Below are 23,127 nucleotides of genomic sequence, written 5' to 3'. Positions count from 1 at the left end.
GGTCAGCAGAGCTGGAATATGAAAGCTGTTGCAGATAGTACTTTTTTTTCCGAAAAGCGGTCCCTTTAAGGCAACAGAAGCATGTCATAAAAATTAATGCTGCTTGACATTCTTACCTGTGCTATTCCACCCACAAACTTTGTCTTGACCACCACATTATGATCATCTGCTTTGTCAAACGCTGCCTTCTGAGCCGCCCGCACCAAGTTGTCTGATGCCTTCTTTACTGCATTCCCAGCAATCTATTAGAAAAGATCAATTTAGAACAGCTAATAGCAGCATGAAAAAGAAAAGAACACATTCAATTAAATCTGAAGCCCTGTAAATGCTGTAGTAACAGACAGTAAACAAAAACACTGCCCTGCTCCATGTTGAAAACTACTTGTATTCTGCTCACCTGCAGTCTCCTCATGGCCTCAGAGTCTTGGTCAGCCTTCACCTTACAGGCTACCAGCAGCTGGGCAGTGGAGGCCGCCACCTGTTTGGCTGAAGAGATGAGCTTCTCCTCACTTGCGTGGCCTTGTACAGAGGCGTTGGCTGCCTCACAGAGGTTGCTGGTCGCTGCTGCCACCATACGTGCCTGGAAGAAAAAAGGAAAGGGAGGAAAATCGAAGTCATTTTGTTGACAAAATTGTGCTGCTTTGGGGTGGCAGTAGCTTAGTCTGTAGGGATTTGGCTATGGTTGCCGGTTCAAGTCCAGCACGGACCACAGTATGAAGAGTGGACTGGTAGCTGGAGAGACGACAGGTCCTGTGGACTGAGGAACTAACTGTTCCTGAAGCGCCGCTACGTGGCAGCCCATCGTTCCACCATCACTCCTCATTCACATGTCTATAAACCCTGTGTGTCCATGACTGTATTTTGGGTCTGTATGTGTAACACTGAGTGAAAAAAGATTAATAAAGTATATCTTCTTCTTCTTAAATTGTAAAGCCTTGTAAAAATGGCAATTCACTACACACTTACAGCAGAGATGAGCCCCTGGGACCACTGTCCATCGTCCACAGCATTGGCGGGGATGAGGCCCACTTTGCCCTGAGCCACCAGTTCTCTTTGGGCAGCCGAGGCTGATTTGACCAAAGCGCTGGTTGCAGCAGCGATGGACTTGGCTGCCTCCAGGATCTGCTCCTCAAAGTTCAGTGTCTCGTCCGCTTGCTGAAGGGGAAGGAGAACAATCAGTCAGACAGGATGGCGTCCTACACAACGCTGACATTTGTTACCTTCAGCAACATTTTTAAACAAAGTACAAAAAAGGTACATCTGTTAAATCATTTTCCTATCAATACTGACACGCTTGGTGACTAAGACAAAAAAAGGTGACAAAGCTTCACACAGCCAGATACTAAGCATCTTTTTTAAAACTGCAACAACTGATAAGAGGCGAGATGCCACTAAAGAAGAAACAAGTATTACACATACAACATTCATACTGTCTGCCTGTTTAAAACACACTTTCACACACACAAACACATTCACACCACAAGTCTGTAGACAGAGCGGGACACTGTAGGAATATGTTTGATATATAGTTGGGACTGAATAACAACCTAATATATCAAACATATCAGACAGAGCCCTGCAGAGAAGGCCTCCGGTGGTGGGGGCAGGCAGGGAGGGAGGGGAAGGGTTAACTGGAAGCCAGAGGACATATACTGGGACAGGCTTTGGCTAGAACTACCACAGATGGATGGATGATCAGAAGAGGAAAGGGAATATGGCAGATGTCTTGTATGAAAGAAGGGGGTATGGCTGAAGATAATATAATGTGGAGGAGGGGGTGAGGTTTTAGTGAGTTTTCAACTCAACAGCTGCAGAGATAAAACTCAAAAAGTAAAACTTTGGTGGGCACGGATATCCAAAAAAACTGGGTCGCACATGAGATTGTGGGACGTTCAGGTTAAGAGGTTAAGTTGTGATCTTAAATCAAAGTCAAAACAAATGTGATGGGAAAATGTAAACGGGGAGGACACAGAGCACCCTTTCTGAGAACGTCAAAAACAAAAAAGTGTAATTTGGTTAGTGTGAAATTGCACTCCCAACATTAACACTGAAACTTAAATATAAACCACAAAAAACAACACAGAGATGTTTACAGACAGTCATAGAACATTGATAAAGGTAAAAAGGTCATGTTTCAAGGCATTGCTACAAAGGAAATGTCTAATATACAGTGTTTCACATACAGTGTTTCACATACTGTACATTCCAAAGGCATCTGATCACAATAAGGTGTTTATGGGGGGGTTTCATTAGACTGAAAACAGAATCAAACCATCTTCTTTTGTACTGCTCTCAAATCAGTTCCCCATACACTGACAAAGTCTAAGTGAGTTACCAGTCATGCAGTCACCCACCTTGGGCTTGGCTCGGGGTTTGAGCTGCTCCAGCTTCTTAGCTGCCGCTTCGATGGACGCCGCTGCTCCAAGCAGCTCCGTTTCTGCAATCACTGTTGGATCCTCAGGGTCCACCCACTCTGAACCTGAGGGGTGCATGCACACATGCATTTGAGATTTAAATTTTAACAACAGGATTTTAAAACCAAAAAAAAAACCAAACAAACAAAAAAACCCGTCTCAAGGCGGAGTGTCAAAAGATCATGCCTCACAACAACAACAATACTGTGATCGAAGAGAAAAAAATAAAAAATACAAAAAAATCACTGCATCCCATGCATAGCTGACGAAGGCCACAAACTGCCATTCACTGCAATGAAGATGGAGTGATTCATTTAAAATGAGATGGCACATAAAATGAAGCGCGATGGATAGAGCTGACACTACGCACTTGAGAAGCCTGCGAGCAGCTGGACTTCAAAATGAGATTAAATGAATCAATGTTAGCACTGAGGAGAGAACGTGTTGAACAGCTCACAACTGGTGAAATAAGGCACAGAAAACAATGCTAACTTACCTCCATCTGTAGCAAAAGAAGGAGGACAGGGATATTACCAACACATTGTTTAAAAGGACTGTTTCTGTTATTTGGGGAATTTAAAATGTATTCTGTTATAGATGTAGTAGCCTCCTACTGGGGATTACAAACAATAGCAGATTTTGTTGGAAGCTTCATTAGTAAATCAATAAAAGTCATCAATTAATGATACAGACTTCAGTTCATCAGATATAACACTGTAAAGGGTGTGTGTGTGAGGCCATTACCTTTCATGGCCTCTGCGGTCTGGATGAGCTCTGTGACAGCTCCTGCCACTCGTTTGGAGCAAGCTGCCAGCTGCTGCTTCTGCTCTCCAGTGGGCTTCTGCAGGACCTACACACACCAAAAGATGCACACACACACACACACACACACACACTTACTTTAAACAAACACTATTATGCTTGGAAAGACTGAGACAGCCTGTGAACATCATTCAAAGCCACCAAACTTAACTAAAGGTTAACGTGATGTACCAAAATGTCTAAAGATATCAAATATGTCAGGCTAAACAGCAGAGAAATTCATATAAATGTATAAAGTGTCATTTGTCAAATATATGTTTGAACAATCTGATACAAAATATACAATTCATCTGATATCTTCCATACATAGTGTACAGTCAAGGTTTTATTCTAAATTTTAGAAACAGTACAGATACATTTACAGCAAGGATAAGAGGTTAATAGTCAAAATCTCTTTGATGTATTTCAGCATGCAGGAGCATTATTGGACCAAAACATTCACTGTTACTTGTAACTGCTAACAAAGAACAAAAAAAAATCTCACACACTCCCTGCAGATACTTAACGACACAATGTCAACCTACCAATAGTACTTGTTCCAGTAGATCGATATATCCAGTTGTACACTCTGATCCGAACATCAGCGCTCTGTTCTTCACCTCTTCACTGACCTCTTGATGGTAGGCTGCTTGCTGAAAGACAAACAGAATATACACTCCAGATTGAACAGGATGTTAAAGTTTCTTTTTAGGTTTTATATAGACACATCATATAAATATAATTATTCTATTGGTAAGGTAAAAGAAGAACCTTGCAGGTGGTGAGCATGTCTGAAATAGCCTTGCGGCTGAGGTTGGCTGTATGGATAATGTCCTCCTGCCGGGCAGAGTTCCCTGCAGCCACTGCTTTAGCAGTTGCCATGGTGATGCCCTTAGTCATGCGAATGAACTCCTCAGGTGTGGTTGTCTTGTTGGGAGCATCCCTGGATTGAAACAGCTGGGGACCACAAAGTGGGTAGGTGTTATTTGACAGGTAGTAAACTAATTTGATTGGGATTTCTCCAGTATAACAAAACTGATCATCAGCGTCTGCTGTGTTAACATTATCAAATATTATTCTTGAATCATCAAAGACATCATTCAGCCATATGTAATCCTTGGTGATACTGTTGTCCAGCAACCACCCATGCTCATGCCCTCCACCCGTCCTTACCGACATTTCCTGTTTGATACACTCAATTGTGGCCTCCAGCGCTCTGGTGCCCCGAGTGGCCTCATCCTCTACGGCTTTGACTGTCTTTAGCAGGGACGTCACGTTGGTCACCATCACCTGACAGAAAAACAAAAGAACAAAACAATGAAACTTTTTTTTTTTTATTCACATCAACTAACCCTAACCCTAACCCTAACCCCTAACCCACTAAAGCATGTTCATGTCATGATATCAAATGATGTGCATCAGTAACTAGTATTTTTATCTTATTTATTATAGTGGTTTATTTTAATTGTTCACTCTTTGTAAGAGTTTTGTCAACAGGACTGCCTTGTCTTTTACTGGAAACCAAATCTACCTACAGGTACAAATAAAGTAACCTGAACCTAAACAATGAGCGTATACATGTCTCACCCCAACTTTCAAATTTTCTATTCATATTTCACAGTGGATCCTCCTAAAATGTCTTTCATTGTAAGCACATTTTGCATATATAGCGCTTTTTTGTGTGATCCTACATATAAGCTGCCAGTGTCCTCTTCTATGGTTTGAGCATTGCAAAGGAGTATGAGGGTGTACTACATCAAACTCAAAGACAGGGGGCGCACAGCACCCATGCAGGAAAGCCCACAGTCCTCATGACTCAAGAAAGCCAAAATCTTACAGATGGTTTACAAGGTTTTTTTTCACCTCAAGTCCTAAAATTGCATGTGAGGCCTGTTGTTATCCTCTGAAAGACTCCATGACACACTGAGCTGCCGCAGACTGTGAATCTGACATGTTTTTAAAAACTTCACAGCTCGAGGTGATAATGAGCAGTCAGCAGTGGATTGTGAAGTGGGGCTTTGAAAATATGCGTTGAAGCCAAGCATTCAGCTGATTTATCTTGGCTAAAAATTCCCAGTTTCCTGTTATCCAGAACATCCATTTTCATGTTGCAATGGAAAATTTTCATCATTGGAAAAAAAGAAGAAATTAAGCAAATGATTTGATTTCTTACAAAAAATAAAATAGAAAGAAAATACAATGTTCTGATGTTTAAGATTTCTAAATCTGAAAAAGACATAAGACACAAGATTTAACTGCATTCAAGATAGGTGACATAGTTTCAGGCCCGGCATATCCCCTGATCCCCTCACCTTGGCAGCGCTCTTTAGCTGGTACATAGATGGATCATCAGCTGCCTTGCCAGCAGCACACTTTGTGGCACTAATGAGCTCAGCCAGCGCCTTGGCCACATCTTTGACAGCATTTATCAGAACCACCTAGAGAAAGGACACGCAGATAGGCACCAATTTATCACAACTCAGCCTGGGAAAGAGACAAAACTCTGAAAAGGTTATTGCCATTCACAGCTCATTCCTCCACATTTGTGAAAACAGGCACAGTGAATAAACGACAAGCAGAAAAACAAGACTGGCTAACCTGTGTCTCAGGGTCATCAGAGCCAATACTGGCAGCTCCCAGTTTGACCACATCTGTGAGCTGGGTAATGGTTTTGGCCGAAGACTGGGCGGCCTGAGCCAACTTGTCCTGACCGGAAGCTGCACCGGACACCAGCATCTTTGTGTCCTCGACCAGAGCTTTGGCCGTCTTCAAAATGTTTTCCCTGAGAGAGAAAATGAGGAGGCAGAAAAAGATAAGTGTTGAATGTTGCTTTTGGCGATCCAAACTGTAAATGTGTGTGAATTCCAGCCATCAAAATGATGTATACTAGCGCTCATCTCTTTTCATATCGAAGGCATTTGTATATCAAAGCCTGTGCAAACACAAGGAAGATAGGCAAGACCATGTAACCAGTAGAGTCGGTTAAATTTCTAAAATTGACAACAGAAAATGTAGGAAACTGCTGCAAAGTTTCTTCTTGATTTTCAAGCGAGCTGCATGACATAATTTGAGCTAAAAGGTGATTCCATACTCTTTCATCCTGCCGCGGCAGGACTTCTCTACATTTTTTGCTTTCATGATTCTTCAGTGAGGTACAGTGCAATTTCACTAACAATTATCTGTAAGGATCTAGATTAATCATTTTTGGTCATAGTAGCATGCAATGTGCCAAGTCTTGTATTGGATCATTAGATATGTATCTCTTTGAACTCTAATCATTCAAAAATAACTAGGCCAATCAAGTTCAACACAAGTGAAACACTAGATTGTGAACACTTTTAGTAGACATTTAGTAGACAACAAAGTGGGATTTCCTTGAATATACCCAGAATAATTTTTAACTTCTAAATCTTATGCTGTTTTTTTATCTTTTTTTTAAAGCACCATGGGAATCCTGCCTGCGAGTGGAGTCTTTAGTCTGAGAGTAAGAACAGTAGAGATGTGACACTTCCTCTGTCTTTCAAACCCTGAGGGTAATTTGTAGTTTCTAACTTAAGAGACTTCCTGCCCCCTGTTGACCAGCTAATATGTCATTCTGTCAGTTTCAGATGAAAGATAACCGGAGGGCTGGTTTTAGACTCCAGTCACGTCTTGTACTTGTAGACTTAGTGATGTCTCGCACACTAAGTATGTGTATACAGACACAATCGGGCACATTTCCAGCTCTAACCTGTGGTCAGCAAAGGACTCGTCATTTTCTGCGTTGAGTGTACCGGCGGAGGCGAACATGATGGTGGTGTCCAGATCAGCGATGATGCCAGACACTGCGCTGGCTGCTGTGATGCAGGCCTGAGTACCCTTGTTGCCTGCCTGGAGTGCTGAGAGCACTAAGGACACCTGAGGACACACACAGACATCACACCCTATAATCATACAGGTGAGGATGTGCAGATTTCTTGACCTTAGGCAGAAAGTACATTTACCATACCTTAACTGTCATTTTGTTCTTAGGGACACAACCCACTATATTCTTTTAAATATTACTATGTTTTGGTCAGTTGGAGTGGAGTTGAACAGACCCTTACTGGACAAAACAGCAGAAATAAGCAACATACTGCTATCGATCCTGGTGAACACTATTTTGCATTGTTTGTGACATGTCTCTCTTTGGAACATCATAAATAATGCATTCAACTGAGAAGACCAAACACTAGACGCAAGAGGATTTAAAAATTTGCTGTGAAGGCAAAATACCATGTTGGCGCAGAGCAATGCACAACCATCACTCACTCATCCAAATGAGTACATGTCAAACTGGTTTAAACTCCATTTGTTTTCCTCACAGATGCCTGAGTGGCAGCAGAAACTTATTAACTGATGTTTCCAAAGTCTTGACACTTGCATATTTTCATAAAAATAATTATAGCTGTGGAATGTTATGGGGTTAGGGGGTCAAAGTAGAACAAGCAGGAAATGTTCAGACAAACCATTAAGAAAAAGAATAAATTTAATACCTCTAGAGGAATCTGTTTGCATTCCCATACCACATCTGTACAATGTAGCTGGCCTGCTTGGATATGATCTGTGCAATATTTACGAATGAATTATTAAAACAGTCCGCTGAGTATTGTATTTTGCCAAGGACTATGAATTCTTATTAAACAGTCAGTCAGTCTTTGACGCATAAACATGCCTTAAGCAAATGTTTTTATCCAAAATGGTTTAATTCAGGAGGCATGTGATAAAACGAATTATGGCTCAAACCCTTTTATGCTGTTGATACCATGACAGCAGGATCACTTGTTGCAAACCCCACAGCCAGAAAATAATGCTTTACTATTATCACTAAAGAACTGGAGTAGTAGGAAGAAAGAAAAACAACTAAATTCTCAACCAGATATGTTAATGAAAGGATAATACCTTCTCTGTGACCGCACGGGCACAATCAATGAGCTCCCGTTTGGTGAAACCATCAGAGGGAGTGATCTGCAGAGCTCCAGCTTTCTGGACGAGGAAGATGCAGCCATGTCCCAGCTCCTGCACTCGAGTCTTGATCTGGAAACCAATCTGGACAACAGAGAACACCATACAAAATAAAACAATATACATTTACTGAGCTATTATTTTTATGGAAAAAAAAAGAAGATTGAAAAGAAAAATATGTAATCAGGCAGTGTAAATGTTTATAAAGAAAATGTGTCTCAGCTCCACCATGACATATAGCTGCATGCATATACAGGAAACAAAAATGACATAATGGTATGTATAATAGTTAAGACAATCTGTCTTTTGGTGACACCCGGGCCATCCTCACCTCCTCTGGCTCAGCCGTGTGAGCAGCCAGTCGTCCCTGAACGGCCAGCTGGCTGTAGTCCACAGTCACCTGAGAAGCCAGAGCTCCCAGGTCGTCTGGACATGTCACCGATTTGGTCATCTGAGGGATGAACACACATCAACTGTCAGTCCAAACTCAAACACATACGTTTACTCCACTTCTGAACTCTGCACACAAAGTACAGCACAGTAATAAGCTGCTTAATTATAAAATGCTAAACGTGTTCTTTATAAAGAAAACTAACTATATTTTCTCCTCAAACTACCAGGAGACATTTTATGTAAGTTTGGTGAATTAGCATCAATCAACAGCAAAGTGCATCGGACATTTAAATTCCTACCAACAGATAAACTGACAGATAAAACACATTTTGGTGTTTAAATTTTTTTTTTTTTAAATATATATTTTTGGGGCTTTTTTTCTTTTGACAGGATAGCTTGAGAGATGGAGAGGCAAGGGGTGGATGACACGCAGCAAAGGGCCACAGTCCACACCTGAACTCAGGGACGATGCACAAGGAGCCCAAGCTGGTTTTATTCGGATTTATTTTAATTCTGAAAACATTTAATATTAGACAGTTTTTCCATTTAATAAATAGATAATATATTCACAGATTACGGTCACATTTCCAAAACGGAACGTAAACTGTTATTTTGAAGGCCTACCATTTCTTGAGCAGTGACAGCAATGGCCTTAGAGTGTTTCACCATACTGGTCTGGTAATCCACAAATGAGCCCTCAGGTTCAGGAGGTGTACCTTCATCCAGCTGGGGAAAGACACATAGACACAGACACACAGACACACACAAACCCAAGGTTAAAACGGCAATGCAATTTTCATTTTAGGCGTGATTGGTTTGTCCTTCATAAAAACAAAAAACAAAACAAAACAAAAAAAAGGTACAAACATCGTCAAACAAGACAATCAATCATTCCGCTCTTTAGTTGCAGCAAAATGTGAAATTTAATCTACCCTTCAATTATAATAATTCTGCCAGGTGTGCAGGCATCAGTTCATCTGCAAACCAACGTTAATGTAATTTTATATTCAAATAAACACTCAGAATGAATGAAAAACACTCATTATAAATTATCTACCAAATCCACTCTGTAATTACAGCTTTAAAATAGCATCAACTACAAAAACATTCGATCACCAGCTTGCAGCTCTGCATACATTACAGAGTGTTTCTGCCATTTCTGCTAAATTAGACAGCACTCAACACATCTGAGTATAATGGCAAAGCAGAGGAGACGAGAAAGATGAAGTCATGTGGAGAAAGCATGCTGGTGCTGGAATGAATCTACCAATTCGCAAGTACATGATGTTCACCCAATGAAAAAGGACTTTAGAATCTGTGGCCTTGCTAAGTGACTAAAGGTTCAACTGAAAAGCATTTAATTCACCTCTGCTGAAACCACAGCAGAGTGACCATTATGTAGATGGATTAACTAAGAGGATTATCTCTTTTTAATCAACTACTGACATGCACACGCTTAGTGAAACGGACAAAAACACACACACCAAAAATGAACCACTTTCACTAATTATTCATGACGTTCCACACAAAGTTGATGCGGAGATGCTGTTTCCTCTGGTGACACATACCTGAGGCCCTTTATCAGACCTGTGATAAGTCTCACTCTGGAAGGCGAGGAGGATGTAATTATTAGTTGATGATATTCTGTTTGTACTTGAGATAAAAAAAAGTTTTCTTGCTTCACACCTTATGTGTTTGCCAACAGTTTGACTGGTAATTGGAAAGCTAGTCTAAAGGCCCAACGCTGGCTGAGACTGGCTTTGCTGTCTTCAATTTTCCTTTGCTTCGATGGCTTGTGATGTGTATTAATATGCTAATCAGTGGCTTTTTATGGTGCCTTGGAGACACTGAGGTCGTAAAAAAGATGATGATAATCTTAATTAAAAAATAATGGCTGTTTGCACAAATCCTGGAAAAATATTAAGAACATTTGCTGTCCTGCTAGTTCGCCTGTACTCTCTATCAACCTTTAACCAATTCATTCCACTGGTTTTTTTTCAACAGTATTTAGGCTCTTTCCATTGTGGCCCTTGCCACAAAAAGGTCCTTTCCGCTACATCATTTTGCCAACTCCTTAAGATTATGCTGAAGTGGGAATGTTGTTGTGTAGTCTCAGGCGACCACAACTTTGTCCTCACTTAATTTTAGTCTTTAGTGTTTTCCTGGAGCTTGAAGGCAAGCACCTCTGTTTGGCCACACAGGGTGGACCGAGTCTCAGAAACAGGCTCTTGGTACATGGAAAGTTACATTTTTGGCAGGGAGGAAAGTAGAGCTTGTGGTGAACTTCATACATGGGCTGTTTTCTCTGTGCTTCTTGAAAAGGGTTTAAACTAGTTGTCCATGGTGAGAGGTACTGCAAGAGCGTGGGGATATGCTTAGGAGACGAATGTCTGTAGCTTCTCTTAAGTTAAGCCAGAGTGTGAAATAACTGACAGTCCAGGCAAATGGAAAGCTAAAAGCCATGTGTTCTAATCACCTTGGCCATGGCCTCTGCGATGGAGTCCACCATTCCTCCCACCATCCCCACTTCACTGGCAGCTTCATTCAGGGTCACCATGATATCGTCAACCGCCTCCTTCATGAGCTGGGCTGCCTCTGCTATGGCATCATGGGTATGGGACGCCTGTGTGAAATGTGACATCAAGACACAAGCACATATTAAATATCACTGTCCTGATAATCCTTCCGAGGAAGAGTGGCAACATATAAAAAAAAAAAAGCATAAAGTGAAATAGTTGTACCTTTGGGTTTCCTCCACCCTCCTTGGCAGCGTAGAGCATCTGCAGCGCAGACTCAGCCAGAGTCTTAGTTTGGTCCAAGAAAGTCATCTGCTGCTGGTGGTCCTTCAGCTTGGATGCCACACCCACAGAGGCCATGATCAGCGGCTCAAAGTAACGAGCCAACTGGGTCACCTGAGGCAAAGTGCAAAGGTTTTTAATGAGTTCTGTGAGAATTCCTCAATGTCTCAATTACACTAAATGCTACATTTTCAAAAGAAGAAGAAGAGTGGGAGAGATATTGCTGCCCTAATTAGCACAATACTCATTTTGTCCAGATACCCACTCCTAACACAGGGAAATGCGTAATACTGCTACCTGTTAAAAAAAAAGTATTACTTTGTTGCTCCAGCAGTATTTAAGTAAAGTAATTAACTCCTGCCCTATATACCTTGTGTCCTAGTTGGGAAGCTTCGCCTCTGGCAGCGGTGGAAACGGGGTCAATTAAGTGGCCAATTTCCTGCACAGTGGACGTCAGCTGCTCTTGTAGTGCCTAAAGAGAGAAAATAAAAAGAATTAGTTTTTGACTTGCTTTTTATGGGAGACAGAGGTATATTCAAATATGTCAGCTAGAACCTGCTAAAAAGCACCAGGCAGGGAGTTAAAGCTACTTTAGCTTCCAATATGTGAGCTTAAACACTTCATAACTCTACAAAACTGGTGCAAGTGCGAAAAACTGCTTTTAGATCAGTTCTGCTTCATGCCAATCTCAGGTTTTATGGCCTAAGGACCCAGTGGGATCCAAACTGCAGGTAGGCTACTAGAAGGGTCACCAAAATACTGCATTGAACTGCAGAAAGGTTTTTAGATGACATTCAATCCCAGATTTCTGCCTAATGAGATGTTTGTGACCTAGAACACACAGAAACCTAATTAAAACCACCATTAATAGATCCATAATTTATCAGAGTGTGACAAAAAGCAAGGACTAGAAAAAAAAAAAAAAAAGACGTGACTGTAAAACTGACTGAGAAAAACACAGAATAAAAATGTGCAAAGGGGATAAACAACCAGACAAGAACAAAAAGAGACAAATGCAAACAGCGAAAGATACCAGCTGGTTGTCTGTGGAAAATGTTGAGTAATTTTCTGATGGTTGCTTACCTCCAGTGAGATGTCGTCCCTGCTGGGTAAGTTCTGGCTGACTGCTGCCAGAGAGGCCTGCTCAATGTCCCGGATACATTTGTTGATGTTATCAATTGAAGAGTCGCACTCCCTCTGGCCGGGGGCCTTGTCCCTGAGAATGAAATGGGAACAGGAAAAGAAGAGACACAGAAAGCAAAAAAAAAAAAAAAAGGTTGGAAACAGAAATGAGAGTAAAGTTGAAGGATGATGTATAGGTGGAAAAATTGGGACAGAAAAGGCGATGAGGAGAGGACAGAAGAGAGAAGGGGAGACAAAAGAAGTTCAAATGTTAACATAACGAACAGAATGTCTCCTTAACAAATTGTCTACTGGTTCCCTCATCTTATTGCTGGTCAGATCACATCTGCTGAAATGTGGCCTGCAGGGTATCATCACTACACAGGGAGATCAAGCCGGGCAGCCAAATTAGCACCGAAGCCTCTGAGGGGTTGGGGGCACTGGCCACACAGGCAGAAAGAGTTTAGTTAAAACTAATTTCCATGCATGACGGTACACTGAAGGTAAAACTAAAATAAAACCTCATTGTTGCGTGTAATGATAATAGTTTATAAGGTTGGCTTTTGCAGGACGGAGTCTATTCCTATTTGTGTTCTTTGGCAGTGCAGTGTATCACTGAATGCTATTAAAGGTCCGGGCCAAACTCCAAGAACTCGATTTGCAGTCTAAAAGGAAGACTGTGATAAGGACATCAGAATTGAACATTAAGCTGGCGGCGTGTGAATGCTAACATGCAGATGTTCTGAGCCAGGCAGAAACATTAATATTCAGTGTGTTTGACACTGGGAATTAGTTCCTCATGGGCATCAGTTTTGTTCTGATCAAGGTCAGGTACAAAAGGTGTGAAAGGAGATTAAAAATGTAAGCTGTGGAGGTACAAGCATTTGTCATGCCTTGGTACAGCATTTGGGAATCCTTGCTCAACTACGCTGCATAAGTCTCAAAAGCATTTTATGAATGCACACTGATAAATGGAAGTGAAAGTTATTTCAAAATGTAAACATAATTCTGATTTTAACATTAGTTTTAACAGTAGTTGTACATTTTCAAAACCCATAATCCTCTTTGTGCATCCAGAAATAGTAATAATCGCTGAAGGGAAACAGAGTACAGTGGTGTTAAAAGGATACAAATTATGACGTTTTGGTAACTTCCTGGAGTTTCTGCTGGTTGCCTGGTAACAAGGTGACAACAAGACAAAGAAACTCTCTGCCACATAAATCCCTAGTAAAACCACAATATGTCTGGTTATTTTGTGCTAAGCTTGCCAGCTGCTGGTGGTGACTTAATGTGCATCGTACAGACATGAGAGTGGTATCGATCTTCTCACCTAACTCTGAGCAGAAAGCAAATAAGCAAATTTCCCAAAATGCCAAAATATTGACCATATATTGTATTTGGTCACCCATCCCATTTATTTCCACTCACTTACCGGATGGCTGTGATGAGACTCTTGATGGAGTCGGACACTGTGCGGGAGTGACCAGCCAGAACAGACCAGGTGGGCGGGTCTTTGGGGTTAATAACCAATGAGCGTGCAGTCTTGAGAAGGTGGGTGGAGCTGTCAAGCATGGAGCGTGCCGAGTGGAGGATGGGCTCCTGTGCCGCAGAGCCCTGCAGAAATTACAATATACATTTTTTTCAGCATATTTGCTGTAAAACGTCCATTGATATAATTAAATAATGTAAAAGCTGTCCATGAATATTACAAACACTTATGGCCATACCTCGTGGCTGATTTGAGCTGGGATGCTGGCAAACTCTGGGTTGGAAGCAAACGTTGTCAGGTTTTCCACAGCCTCGATTAGGGGAGCTGTGGCGACCCGACACTTGTTCCTGTTCTCCTCCGAGAAGTCTCCATCTAAAGCCTAGAAAGGGACAGACACGGAATATGAATTAATAACATTATTGATTTAATAATCAGTCTGATTAAACAACATTACCTATTAATTTATCTAATCCAAGAGTCAAGAATCAAACAAAGCATTAACAGAAGTTTGCAAACAAATACAAGCAGACATGAATCAAGAATGTTTCACAATTAACTCAGAGGATTCATCAGAATTATCCCACATCAATCACGAAGAATGTCACTGGCGTAGTCAAACAGGGGAGGGAGCCAACCCCCAGCCAAGACTGGCAAAGAAATCCTACCTTGATGGTTTTGACCAAGTTGGCGGTGCTGTTGGCCACCTCCTTGGCAGACTGGACAAAGTGCCTCTTGGCAACTGGGTTCGTTGTCTTGGAGGAGGCCAGACGGCAGGCGTTGCACAGTGCCGAGGTGTGCTTAGCAACAATGGTGGCTGCAGAGAGCACCTGCCACGTTATAAACAACAAAAATTTAAATCAGGAACAGGGATTTTATATCCAAGCAACTGTTAATCAGTAGATGACAATGCATGCCATCAAGAATCATCCCAGTGTCATGCGTATGTATAAATCATCCAGCATTTCTTTCCACATATTTCTGTGTGCTTTATTTTAGATTTACTATGCATGTACTAACATGCACCTCCCGTAAATCTCTGGTATCGCCTAACGAGTTAGAAACTGACTTATGTAAGAGCCCTGTGGGAGCAAAAAAATAGTCTAGTCTTGAACAAAGAATGTTGTTGAGGTCAATAAAGGTGATAATAAAGGTAAATGGAGGAGTTTAAGACCTGCTGTGAATGCTTCTGACTACACAGCTGGACGCTTCTGCATCAGATATTTGCAGAAAAAATACAATTTTGGGAGCAAGAAAACTTAGGTTGAAGATCGAAAATTGTTTGAAGATTTTTGTTAGGGGTTTAAGTAATAAATTTACTTTTCTTTATCAACAATTCCATTTCTAACAAGATGTTTGCTTCACGTAAAATGTTTATAACATCAGTATAAAGAAAGGATTCAGGGATATTTAAGATGAACATGATAGGAAATCTGCATGTACTCTGAGCATTAAAACAACCATTTATCATAGTCATATACTGTACAATTTATAAGGCTTAACACTCATCCATGCAACACTCTTACCTGATAATAAATCATACTGTGGCACGTCTTCAAGAAAAATGTAGATACCCATCTTTATCATGCTGCCAACACCTAAACCTGACAGATTGCTTTACAGAGAGTATTGTAAGTGCATGTACCTGGGAGGGACTACTGTCTGGGTCTACAAGATTCTGACAGGCCATCTGGATTGCCTGGTTGGCTTTGGCAAACTGAATAGGATCCACCAACCCCTGGTGCCCCGCCTGACTGTTGGGATCAGACACACCCACCAGGTAGGAGGACTGTGGGGAAAAAACAACAACAACTCCCATCATCAGCCTCAAAAAGGCAATATGAGCTATTTAATAGCTACTGTAAAGTGAGGGTTGCTTCTCTCCTCATTCTGTACCTGTCCTGCAGCTTCCGTGAGGCCACACAAGGCTTTTGAGGCTGATCCTACGCAGTCTCCAAATACGGTTACATCCCCAGTTTTGCAGTTCTGAGAAATACCTGCCATAGACTCTCCCAGGATCTGGACAAAACAAAGGGACCGGCCAGAAGAACAAAGAGAGAAGGAGGCTTAGGATGCTGAGCTCTGTGTGTGCAGAGTGTTTTTATTATTATTATTATTTTTTTATTTTTTGTTTTTGTTTTTAAAATCACTGCCTGTTTCACTTAATGAAGACCTACCTTCGGAGTCTCCATCAATCTCAACGGAAATCAGCTCGATGCAGTCAAAGTAGGAGAGGTCACTGACTGGCTCGTTGGGATTGTCCAGCATTCCTCTGACAGCCTGAGAGATGAGTGAGTGGTATGAGTCTTTCACTAGATAGTATTTCTGAGGTTATTTATTTTCACAAATTTCTCTCTGGTTAATTCCAGATGAGAGAATTAGTGCAAATTATTATTTCTTTGCGGACTACTCAGATAGACTATGGAAAATAAGACCCCCATCGAGCCTTTGTTGATATTATTGCTGATTGTTTCTGTTGTTCTGTTTACCTCCAGCTCTCTCAGGGCATTGTCACACTCCTTCTGGCCAGGAGCCTGCTGTGTACACAGTGTGATCAGCTGGTTGATGCTGTCAGTCACTGCTCTGAAACAAGAAAAACAACAGAAAACAGAACAAATCTTTAATATGTGTGTTGACAATAAGTGTTTGTGAGCATGCTGGCTTTGACATATGTGAGGACATTTACTGGAGGTTTTTTCTGTGCAAGCCTATGCAGAAAATATGAAAAATTCTAAATATTTCTTTCTTTTGAAAAAATACCATTTTTGCTTCATTTTTTAAAAACTACAAGTGAGGTTGGCAGCGGCAGTCACCAACATTAAAGCCTTTAATGACTAAGATGACAGATGACTGAATGCATTTTGCTGATAACCTGCACCTCATAATGAAACACACCTGCCTTGATGGATTATATTACCACGGTTCAATATATGATGAGTGAGTTACTTACTGCTTAGTGGTTTTAAACAGAACTGATTCCAGTCAAATGCCAAATTTGCTTTTCAATCAGACTGTATCTAAACAACAGGAAGTACCTAGCACTTCCAGGAAAAATAAATAAAAATATAGATAGAAATATACTAAAATATATACACTATGGAAAAAAAGCATACAAATGTTTAGGTGTGTAAGTGTGGGTATGTAGCTAGTTGTGGTACCTTGCAGCAGCAGCCAGCAGGTTCTTGGCATTTGCTGCTGCGGGGTCTACAGACAGACTCTTAGCTGCAAGCAGCAGTTTGCTAGAAGCCATGGAGATGTTCTTCAGGTTCCCAATCACCTGCACCTGGTCATCCTTTTTCTAAAATTACACAAGCTCATAACATTAGAACATCATCAAACACACATCAACATGACTCAGATGTTCTTGTAAAACCAATTTAACAAGACCAACCTGAGTGTGGCCAGCCATCTCGATACCAGCATCCAGGAACTCATCAAAATCTTGGCTGAACTTTCCGGAGGCCACCGCCAGCTGGCTGCTGGAGCCTCTGGAAGCATGGACCACCTCGCCCGCTGACTGGTTCAGGTCTGCTGCTGTTTGGTTCAGCTCGCTCTGGGCCTCCTGAAAGGACTTGGAGGCTGGTGGGATCTGAACAGCCGACACAGAGAGGGACGGTAAGCACCAAGTCACTTAAGATAAACTGCAAAAAAAGATTAATAACTTACCAATTCAAAAACTACCGCAGATATCTAGCAATTTTACTTTTAACTTGCGTGTGTCATTAATCTTAATACATTTATCAAAGATCTTTTTGCTGTGGGGCAGAAAAGGGCATGATGGTAATTTTGCTCGCAGAGATGTGGTGAGTCACCAAAGTGACCAAACTCACAGTTTCAATCAGCAGCTTCTTGCTGGCCTCCCCAATGCACTTGAGAGCCATGTCCACATCCTTCTGGCCTGGCAGACAGTTGACGCAGTTATTCAGGGAGTGAGACACAGCCTTGGCCACCTGGAACACACAGCAGGTTTACAGCAGACTGAGTTAGAGGGACCAGGTTGCGTTTAAAAGGCTGAAGTCGTGCAGAATAATATCAGTATAATTTTACTATTTTTTTTCCTTTTACAAATATCAATCATCATGCCTGCGTGTCCTCTTTGATCATGCAACCAATTACAAACTGGGTTGTCAAATCAGAGGCCAGAACAGAAGCACATGACAACATGAAAGCAACCTTAGATGCAAACAAGAGGCAGTAACAGTTTTAAAAAAAGAGCAGCACAGGTTTCTTAATATAATTTCATATCCCATAGCAATTTCAAATGACAAAGTACACTACTTAAATTTGGGGTTTTTTTAGAGATAAAAAATATGTATTTGCAATTCCCTTATGAATTCTGTACATTGCTATTGAGAAACATATGTTAATTTTGTGAAGAACATTTGAGGAGGACAAGACATTAATAATTAAAAAAGGTACTTGGCCTGTAAACATGCCACCAGGTTTATTACAGGAGTCCCTTGCTATATTTGACAGGTGTTTACTTTCATGTATTACTAAGCAGATGCAGACATTCATCTGCCTCAGACTTTGTCCACAAGAAAATCTTGAACAAAATACATTACAGAGCTGACTTTCCTTTTCAAGTTTACATGGCTGCATGTTTAATTTCTTACAGATAAGACATCTTTAAGGATTCAATGAGTCCTATGAGATGTGAAGCATTATTAAACTTTCTGTTTTAGTACAAATTCAGACTAATCCAAGAGTTAAAATACTAAGGTTTGATGTATGATGTATTAAAAATGTAACCACAATAATAAAACATTCATGAAACATATATATACTGTATGTAATGAGAAAAATATAATATAAAATAAACTGTTGGTTGTGAATCAGCATAAACAAAAGTCTCATGGACGCACAAGCTGAGAGTATATTTTTGTTTTGACAACCTGCAGAATCCTGCAGAACTGTCTTTGCAGTGACATTTGATGGTGTGAGCTTTCAAGGCACCTTCCAGCCTGGAGCATCAAGAGTCACCCGCATTGTTAAAAAGGACAGACGCGTAGAATAGACTCCATACCCCCCTGAGCAATGTTGAACCGTCTCACCTGCGCCAGCCTCTGCTGACTCTCAGCGTCTCCGGGGGAAATCAATGCCTGCTTGGCCTCATGAATGAGAAGTGCTGAGCCCTCCATAACATCACGAGCTGAGTCCAGCATGGCAGCAGCAGCCTTGGGGTCCGTAGTGGAGGCAGCGACACCGCGGGCCGCTTGTGCCAGTGTTTTGAGGGCCTGAGCCGTCTCCCTGGCTGCTATTCCTACACAAAGGATCAGACGTAAGGAACAGTACAGATGTGACAGAAGTATCTCAGAGACACATATATAATTTATACATCTATGACTCTTCATCATAAATCCTAAAAAATGACATCCTATTTGAACTGGATGTTTGTTTAATGCATAGTATTAAGTAAGTATTAAGTATATTTTCTATCCTGACAAATGTGTTGCAACAAGCAACACAGACAAAACATAATTTTGTCCAAGAGGGTATTTGCCATTGAATTAAATGTCTCATGAGAAATGTGATGTCTCATTTACAACAAACCAGCTGGATGGGATACAACAAATTATACATATTATAGACATATTATACATAGCAGTTAACAATTTTACCTAAGGAGCATAAACCAGGGTAATGAAAAGTCTTTGGACAACACATGTTTACAACTGAAGAGATCCAAAATAGGCAAGGTTAGATTTAGATAAAAAAAATTTAAATATCTTTATTCACCTTGCCTCACCCCAATTCACCAGATAAAGCCTACTAAGAGCACTACATGAGATCTGGGTAAAATATTAAGTGACTTTTGATGCTGTATATTGGGTAACTGGATTATTCAATCACATCAAGTAGCTCAAATATTTTAAAGTCATGTGAAAAAAGACAAAGACGCCTTGTGCAAAGCAAAAGATGTTGGTAACTGCAACATGAACAGTCTGAAAAGTGTTTGTAGCTCGTAAAAGTGTAAAAAAAGCCTTGAGCCGTGGCTGGACATAGTTAAAGAAATCTCTGTAATGAAAGGAGGACTTTCTCTCAGATCTACAGGAGCAAACTTCTTTAGAAAATGGGAGAAAAGGACTGCCTATTCTACAGTGAAAAATGACGCTACCCTCCTGTGAGTCCCCTTTGAACAATAATGGTCTGATGTTCTTCCTGTTTTTCTCCCTTTTCTTTTTATGTATTTAAACATGTCAAAGATCATTATGGTGGCATGGCAGGAAATATTGTGCAGTTTGGAACTGAAAAGAAGTCAGTATATCACCAGTACCAACCTGTGTAGTGTTCATTTCCTTGAGCAGCGCACGTGAGCAGCTGAGCCATGGAGGATCCCACTGACTTAGAGGTGCTGCCCAGATCCTGAGCACACTTCTCCAACTGGAGCAGAGGGAAAGGGGAAGTAAGTAACTAAAAACTAAATATTAGGTTGCAAACCCATTAGACTCTGCTTCAAGCATGAGTTGCTGGTAGCCAGTATTGTTTGTACAGCTTAATGCAAGTGCAATTTTTCATGCTGGCTTCGGAAGAATGATTCCTGAGTCAGTCTCATTGGTCTAAAACATCTCTTACCGATTCCCCGGGTAGTGGTTTCAGCTGGGCATTAACAGCAGCCAGCTTGGCATCTTGCAGCTCACTTCTCAGGGTCTGAATGGCAGTCAGCGCAGAGTCAATCTCCATGGGGCCGCAGGCTTCATGAGCCTAGAGAATAAAAGGAAGTCTAATGTCACTCTCAGTTCACATTGTAAGTAGACAGAAATATATTCTGTTGTCAGTTTCTGCTCGTTATAACTCAAACAGGTGCTATATACTAAACATATCTGCTTCAAATCCTGTACTTGTGGCAAGTGTGTCAGACTATTGACACAGATCAACTTAGGTGACTTGATGTGACTCAGAATTTAAAAGCCTTTAAGACAGCAGTTTACACTGCAGTGCATCTGATGTGGACTAGGAAGTAAAAAAACAACAACTCAAGAACTGAACACACCTTGTTGACATGAATTATAGTCCTTGCCATTATTTTAACCATGCAGCTTATTATGCAGTGTCTTTCTGGAATGATGTAAATGTACTGGGTTTGTTTTTGCATGTAGTTTGCATATGAAATGTGACTTCCTGCACATATGCAAGTGCCTTTGTGTTTCTGTGCTCTACCTTCTGTGCAGACGTCCTCAGCTCAGCCAGGCATGTGGCCAGGTTCTTGGCACACTGACCCAGTTGCATGGCTGCAGCCTGATCTGTCACCGTGGGAACAGATGACTTGGCCGAGGTCACCATCTTACTACCAGGCTGCAGAGTGAAAAAGAAAAAAGAGGGAGAAAAAAAAAAACTAAAATGTTTTATAAAAATTATATTTTCCCTGAGAGCATTAGGGAACTGCCTAGAAAAACTAAATGTTGCTCCAGGCAACAACAAGGCACAAAGGTTACATTATGTGGTGGTATTTGTGGAAACCCCACAGTCCTGCATCAGCTCTAAAAGTGTCACTCAGACATTAAACACATAATCCCATCACAACACTGCTTCTTTAACTGCCTGCTTACACCAAAAAGAGGTTACAGGCCTATTTTTAAAGGGATCCCCACATGGCAGAAGCACTATTTATACTCTTTTCAGCCTGGTTCCCTATGTAGGACTGAAGTTAGTCAATTTGAGCATGGGGACATAAAGTTTTTAAAATCCAGCAAAGGTGAAAAATGGTAGGGCCATAGAGAGAGAGAGTGTGTGTGTGTGTGTGTGTGTGTGTGTGTGTACACTGCACCTGTAGGAAGTTCTGGCTGGCAATGATAAGTGCTAGTTGAGCACTAAGGTCCTCTGGTTTGGCTTGGCTGCCACGCACCCCCTGGACGAGTTGTGGGATGTGGTCTGCCACTGCCTATACAGACACAAGACACAAAAAAAAAAATACAGCCTCAGTTTAAAATCCATCTATTATACTTTCCAATAAATCATCAAGCAAGTGATTTGAATCGTCACAATACAATGACATTAAACAGCAAATAAAAAAGAAAAATAGTGTGAAGTAAACAGCAGCAAAACACCCAAAAAAAAAAAGAAAAAAAGAAACACATCGTACTATCAGCACCTCACCTTACAGCTCTGCACCAGCTGCTGGTGAGCAGCAGTGTTCTTGTTGGAGGCAGCAGCATTTTGAGCAGCAGCGATGGTCTGCGTGGCTGCAGCGGCAGCCTGCTTGGCAGCATTCTGAGGATTATTAAAACCCATATAAACATTCACATGTAGAATATGAATAAACAGCAGCTCTCTGTCTCTGTATCAGTCTCACCTCAAGTGTCCATTTAAATTAAAGACTTCTCAGTGTCACATCTCCGCTATTGAGCGTGGATATTAAAAGACTACTGTCGATTTTGTGTATTTCCTAACAAGATGATAAGCTGAAAGCATCCCTATGAATGCAGGCTGCATGAATAATTTATTAACAATACTATATTTTAATGCATATGAGTAGAAATAAAATAAAAAGCATTAATAAAAGTTTGGTCCTCAAATGTTCCAAGTTCAATTGAAGGTCTTTTGTTTATACAAAACTGATCAATTATTGTAGATAACAAAAATCCAGTGTCTGTGTAAAATAAACATACAGTACAACTGCACATTGTAACAAACTATAAAAGGAAAAGGGACTACCCGACTCGTTTGGGCAAGAGCAAAATAATCCTGAGGCAAATGAGCCCGTATTGATCCATTTTAAAGATAGATCACTATTTTTCCTATACTATTCAAAAAAATGCAACCACAAAATAAATCTGTCCTGACATTTAATGGTGAGAGACATCCTGCTGCTGAAATCAAAATCTAATACTCACTAATCTTTGATGCAGAGTGATGCCTCCACTCGTACTCATCCTAATGTTTGGTACTTTAGAGATGGTGACATTTACTGTAAGACTGGTCTTGGTGTGAATATCATGATTTATTGTAAATATTTTCAGATTCAAGAGGAAATGCCCTCTTCCTAAAGTACTATTTATTTTGGGACAAGATGTAGCATTACTTACCTCCAGTCTGTTAATCAGTTTCTTCTTAATAGCATTCTGAGCAGCAGCGTTGGTGGCGACACGCAGGCCCTCCGCAGCCTCCCTCAGTCTTTGCTGCTGGTCCT

At 41.0% G+C, this 23,127-nt stretch overlaps 1 protein-coding gene across 1 annotated transcript in view; it reads right to left on the bottom strand.

Annotated features, from left to right (window-relative positions):
- tln2a (talin 2a) overlaps positions 1 to 23,127 on the bottom strand; it is a gene marked incomplete in the record, with an annotated part of 85,520 nt that overhangs the window by 2,189 nt on the left and 60,204 nt on the right. The window contains 35 exon segments of the mRNA XM_035682386.1: positions 117 to 242; positions 398 to 580; positions 967 to 1,155; positions 2,355 to 2,479; positions 3,159 to 3,264; positions 3,761 to 3,868; positions 3,987 to 4,172; positions 4,389 to 4,505; positions 5,528 to 5,653; positions 5,814 to 5,997; positions 6,946 to 7,112; positions 8,136 to 8,282; positions 8,530 to 8,649; positions 9,216 to 9,317; positions 11,068 to 11,214; positions 11,333 to 11,503; positions 11,760 to 11,861; positions 12,473 to 12,605; positions 13,944 to 14,125; positions 14,239 to 14,379; positions 14,666 to 14,827; positions 15,643 to 15,786; positions 15,894 to 16,016; positions 16,200 to 16,277; positions 16,487 to 16,580; positions 17,156 to 17,295; positions 17,389 to 17,586; positions 17,828 to 17,947; positions 19,052 to 19,260; positions 20,279 to 20,381; positions 20,574 to 20,702; positions 21,159 to 21,293; positions 21,766 to 21,879; positions 22,095 to 22,208; positions 23,024 to 23,127. Coding sequence (XP_035538279.1) covers positions 117 to 242; positions 398 to 580; positions 967 to 1,155; positions 2,355 to 2,479; positions 3,159 to 3,264; positions 3,761 to 3,868; positions 3,987 to 4,172; positions 4,389 to 4,505; positions 5,528 to 5,653; positions 5,814 to 5,997; positions 6,946 to 7,112; positions 8,136 to 8,282; positions 8,530 to 8,649; positions 9,216 to 9,317; positions 11,068 to 11,214; positions 11,333 to 11,503; positions 11,760 to 11,861; positions 12,473 to 12,605; positions 13,944 to 14,125; positions 14,239 to 14,379; positions 14,666 to 14,827; positions 15,643 to 15,786; positions 15,894 to 16,016; positions 16,200 to 16,277; positions 16,487 to 16,580; positions 17,156 to 17,295; positions 17,389 to 17,586; positions 17,828 to 17,947; positions 19,052 to 19,260; positions 20,279 to 20,381; positions 20,574 to 20,702; positions 21,159 to 21,293; positions 21,766 to 21,879; positions 22,095 to 22,208; positions 23,024 to 23,127 — 4,829 coding nt within the window.

This window comes from Morone saxatilis, unplaced genomic scaffold (genome assembly GCF_004916995.1).
Source record: "Morone saxatilis isolate NCDOM2014 unplaced genomic scaffold, NCSU_SB_2.0 Contig11, whole genome shotgun sequence".
Taxonomy (NCBI): domain Eukaryota; kingdom Metazoa; phylum Chordata; class Actinopteri; family Moronidae; genus Morone; species Morone saxatilis.
Note: the sequence above shows the minus strand (reverse complement) of the source record. Positions and strands in the feature narration are given on the sequence as shown.